Source organism: Condylura cristata, unplaced genomic scaffold, assembly GCF_000260355.1.
Source record: "Condylura cristata isolate star-nosed mole 26May11 unplaced genomic scaffold, ConCri1.0 scaffold00023, whole genome shotgun sequence".
In the NCBI taxonomy this organism is placed as follows: Eukaryota; Metazoa; Chordata; class Mammalia; order Eulipotyphla; family Talpidae; genus Condylura; species Condylura cristata.
This window is the reverse complement of record NW_004567124.1, coordinates 17,073,904-17,078,850: the sequence shown is the minus strand read 5'-3', so window position 1 is coordinate 17,078,850 and position 4,947 is coordinate 17,073,904. Positions and strand designations below refer to the sequence as shown.

The 4,947-nt window shown below is 33.1% G+C and overlaps 1 protein-coding gene across 2 annotated transcripts in view; it reads right to left on the bottom strand.

The window, feature by feature from the left end:
- The window catches only part of MYO5A (myosin VA (heavy chain 12, myoxin)), a 104,220-nt gene that overhangs the window by 93,211 nt on the left and 6,062 nt on the right, over window positions 1-4,947 (bottom strand). For both annotated transcript variants that reach the window (XM_004687778.2, XM_004687779.2), the window contains exon 3: window positions 3,779-3,923. In XM_004687778.2, coding sequence (XP_004687835.1) covers window positions 3,779-3,840 — 62 coding nt within the window. In that variant the 5' untranslated portion in view covers window positions 3,841-3,923. The remainder of the gene's footprint in view (window positions 1-3,778; window positions 3,924-4,947) is intronic.

Below are 4,947 nucleotides of genomic sequence, written 5' to 3'. Positions count from 1 at the left end.
AGTGATAAAGGACTGATCACAAAGATATATAAAGAACTGATGAAATTCAACAAAAATAAACAACCTCATCAAAAAATGGGCAGTAGGGCTAAAAAGATACTTCTCCAAAGAGGAAATGCAGACAGCCAACAAGCATATGAAAAAATGCTCAACATCACTTGTAATAAGAGAGATGCATATTAAAACCACAATGAGATACTACCTCATACCAGTGAGAATGGCATATTTAAAACAACTGGCAACAACAAATGTTGGTGAGGATGTAGAGAAAAAGGAACTCTCCTGCACTGCAAACTGGTATAACCGCTATGGAAAGATGTTTGGAGATTTCTCAAACTGCTAAAAATGGAACTTCCATGTGACCGAGCAATCCATTCCTAGGTATCTACCCAAAAGACACAAAAACATTGATTCTGAACCCCCATGTTTATTGCTGCTTTATTTACAAAAGGAAAGACATGGAATCAACCCAAATGCCCAAAAGCAGATGACTGGATTAAAAAGATGTGGCACATATACACAATGGAATATTACTCAGCAATCAAAAAAAGATGAACTCATGCCTTTTGCAGTAACATGGATGGAGCTGGAAGGAATCATGCTTAATGACATAAGCCAAAAAGAAAAAGAAAAATACTGGATGTTTTCACTCATGGCAGTAGCAGAAAGGACCAGGGGGAAAAATAGTAAAAATGGGGAATAGGATCAAAAATGGGGGAGGGTGGGAGTGCACAGGACTATGGTGATGGTACATGGATGAGTTGTTGATGGGAAGCCCACGGGGATTACAGCTGAGATGGAAAAAGGCACAAAATGATGTAAAAACTATTATAATTTTTTTTAATTCAGTAGATTAATATGAAGAGGCAATAAAAGAATTAGCCACATATATCTGTTCATAAGTTCTACAGACTATTATATACTATATTCTATTCCTTCAACAAGAAACAAGCACACAGAACAAAGGAATAAATTGAGAGCCCAAACATAAACCCATATATTAATGGACAACTAATTATGATAAAGCATCTAAGAGTATACAATAAATGGTACTAGGAAAACTGGACAGTCACATATAAAAGAATGAAATTAGATCACTGTCTTATACTATAAACAAAAATTAATTCAAGTGGATTAAAGTCTTAAATTTCAGAACTGAAAACATGAAATACATAGGTGATAAGCTCTTTAATAACAGCCATAGCAATATTTTTGTGGATTCACCTCCAACAGCAAGATAAATAAGAGAGAACATAAACAAATGGAACAAATCAAACTAAAGTTTCTGAACAATGAAAAAAGCCATCATTAAAACAAAAAGGTAGCTTACCAAACAAAGGTTTATATATTTGTAAATCATATATCAGATGAGGGGTTAGTAGCCAAAATGTATAAACAAATCAACAACTAAAAACCATATAATCTAATTTCAAAAAGTGGGCAGAGGATCTAAATAGGCATTTCTTCAAAGAAGGCAGAAAGATGACCAATGGACACATGAAAAGATGTTCAAAATCACTTATTAGAGAAATGTCTATCAAAGCCACAATGAGATTTTACCCCACAGTGGTTAGAATGGCTATTATAAAAGTCAAGAAATAGTAAGTGTTGGTGAAGATATAAAGGGAAAGACACCCTTACACTGTTGATGGGAATGTAATTTGGTGTGATCACTATGGAAAACAGTATGGAAATTTCTCAAGATATTAAAAATAAAACTATCATATAATCCATTCTGGGTATTTACTTGAAAATATGAAAATTTTACTTCTAAAAGATATATGGACCCTATGTTTTTTGTAGCACACTATTTACAAAAGCCAAAAAATGGAGACTGTCTAAGTGACTGACTTAATAAAGAGTGGTAAATATACAAAAATGGAATAAGAAACCTTGCCACTTGTTATACATGGATGGACCTTGAAAGGATTCTGCTAAGCCAAGAAGAACTAAATCAGAAGGAGAAAGACAAATACCAGATGATTTCACTCATTTATGGAATATAATGAAACAAACAAACAAACAAAACCCTTAGGCTGACAACAGAATGGTAGTTAACAGAGGGAATGGTGGAAAGAAAGAGCAAACAGGCAGAGTGAGCAATGGATTGGTGGCTAAGGCGACTGGATATTTGGTGGTGGTCATGGTCTTACCTCAGTTGCTGAAGTAAGAAACTATATCCTGGAAAACCTAAACAGTGTTGTAAACTAGGATTACTGCAATTTAAAAAGAAAACTTCTAACTTTTTATACTCATTGTTATTCTATAGCAGAACCTGGTATAATGTGGCATGTTATGAAGTACAAAGCTACATTTATAGTCATTTTACATTTAAGATATCACTCATTAAATGAATGACATTAGACAAGTCACTTAATACCAACAAACCTTGATCCACTCCTCTGTAAAACATAACATCTATCCTTGTCTAGTAATAGGATTATGAGATTCCAATGGTAGTTTTTCAAAACTGTATGTCTTCAAAAACACTGATTCAAAAGAATGCCTGTACCCCTATATTTATTGTAGCATTACTTATAACAGGTAATACTGGAAAAAACCCAAATGCCCAAAACTGGATGACTGGGCCAAGAAAATGTGGTAAATATGTGATGGAATACTATGCAGCAAGCAAAAAGATAACATGACACCTGCAGCAACATGGATAGAGCTGGAAGGAATTATGCATAGTGAAATAAGCCAGAAGGAAGAGTATAGGTAAACCAAATAAGGCATCAGGGGAAAAATTTAATAAGAAGAAAAACACAATAAGGCAAGACAGAAATAACACACAACTATAAACCAGAAACCTTTTGCAGAGGAATGGGAGGGAGAAGATTGAAACAAAGGAGGAGAGAGCACAGGGGTGATGGTGATGGTGCACAGGTGAACTGGTGGTGGAAAGTCTATGGGGACTACACTTGAGGAAAGAAAGCAAACATTGTTTCAAAATGCACAACAATGTAAAATATAAATAAATAAATGAAAAATAAATAAAAACGACTTTATACAAAAATGGTGTTATTTTAATAATGATGAAGGTCATCTGTGACAAAGTAGTCAAGGTTACTTATTTAATAATAATGTATAGATTACTAGTCACTGTATTTTTTATTGCTATTAATTAAAACATTTATTATTGTAATTTTTAACATATGTCACTTTTACTTTATTATTTTATTTATATTAATGAAGTGCCACTGTTATAGATCTTTGTTAATATTTTGAAAATATAGGATTTCTCCCCTTAGGTGTGCTCTCTGTCACCCTCTCCCACATTTCTCTGCGAGAGTCCTTTGTGCTCTTCTCATCCCCTCCCTAAATCCACTCCGCCTTCCTCCCTCCCTTCTTGGATGCCTGATATCTATGGTCAGTTTTAAAGGTTTAATTTTATAGTTTGTCTTTGTTTGATCCTTCATTAGCTTTCTCTATATTTCATATATAAATGACACCATCCAGTACTTATCATTCTCCTTCTGACTTATTTCGCTTAGCATAATCTCTGGTAGCATGATGTTGCAACAAATGCCATGAATTCATCTTTTTTATCAGAGTAGTATTCCATTGTATATACCACATTTCTTGATCCCACTCATCTGTTTTTGGCACTTATATTGTTTCCATATTTGGGCTATTACAAATAATACTACAGTAAATATAGGGATGCAGGTGACCTTTTGAGTTAGTGTGCCATTTTAAGATATCTATGGCTTCCGCAAAAAAAGAAATGATCACATCAAATGAAAGTCATGAAATAATAAACAAAGATTCTACCAACCTGGCCATTTGTTTGTAAGCTTCTTCTGCTACTGCAAAGATATGTGGGTCCATATCACCCATGTTCTGACCACTGTATGCATTAATAATATCTTCTCCATAAATGGGCAGTTGTTCATAGGGATTTATAGCTACTAGAACTATACCTGAAGAAGGAGTAAAAAAGCAAAAGAATGAGTCAATGATATCCCAATAGGCATATCAAACTTGTTCAAGTGAGCACAGTTTACACAAATTTCAATTTCAGTTAACAGTGACTAACAAAATAGTAAAGTTCAAAATATACAGCCTTTGCCTCTGAAACTAATTATACCAATACTAATCAAAATACTACTTAAAAGGTAGACTAAGTTTTCTAAAATAAAGAAAACACTATTAAATATGTTTAAATATGTTCATAATATTTAAACCAAATTTTCCACTGATAGAAATGTATTCAAATGAAATAATCAGAAATACTCATGTAGCTTTTTTTTTTTTTAAATATTTATTTGGGCATACAGAGGTGCTTAGGCCCCACCAGGGAGGGCCTAATTTATATATTTTATGTACTTTTTATTAACACATTTCTTCTCCATTTATCAATGGAATATTTCTTCTTTCAATTTTTCATCTTTCTTCAATATTTATTTTTGTATTGTACACCTTATCTTCTCCTTACTATCTTTCTTCTCCTTTATTTTTCTACCTTTTCCTGACTCCTTTTAGTCTATATTATATTGATATAAATGATCATATATAAGTAAATATACACATATATTTTTCTCCCTTGTCTGAATTTCCCACTAGAATATAAACTCCACTAGGGTAACGATTTGTCTTTTTTTTTAACTGTTGTAAACTGGGTACTTACAATAGACTTGATATATATTGATAGTTGGAGCTGAAGGAGTATTTGTTGAATGAATGACTTTATTAAATTAATACATACTATATGATGAGAAATACAGAAAAAATACATAAAAGGAAAAGAACTATGTGTTGACACAAGCTATGCAATGTCCATCGTCTGACAGGTTCCGGGTGGATCGGGATAAGCTCTGAAAAATCAGATTGTCCACTGCTAACTTATGTTATGACCTCCCTTTTTTGTATAAACATAATATCAAAATATTCTGAGCAACATTCAGTTTACAACTGGATTGACTTAGCTGCAAAAGGCAGCTGCTG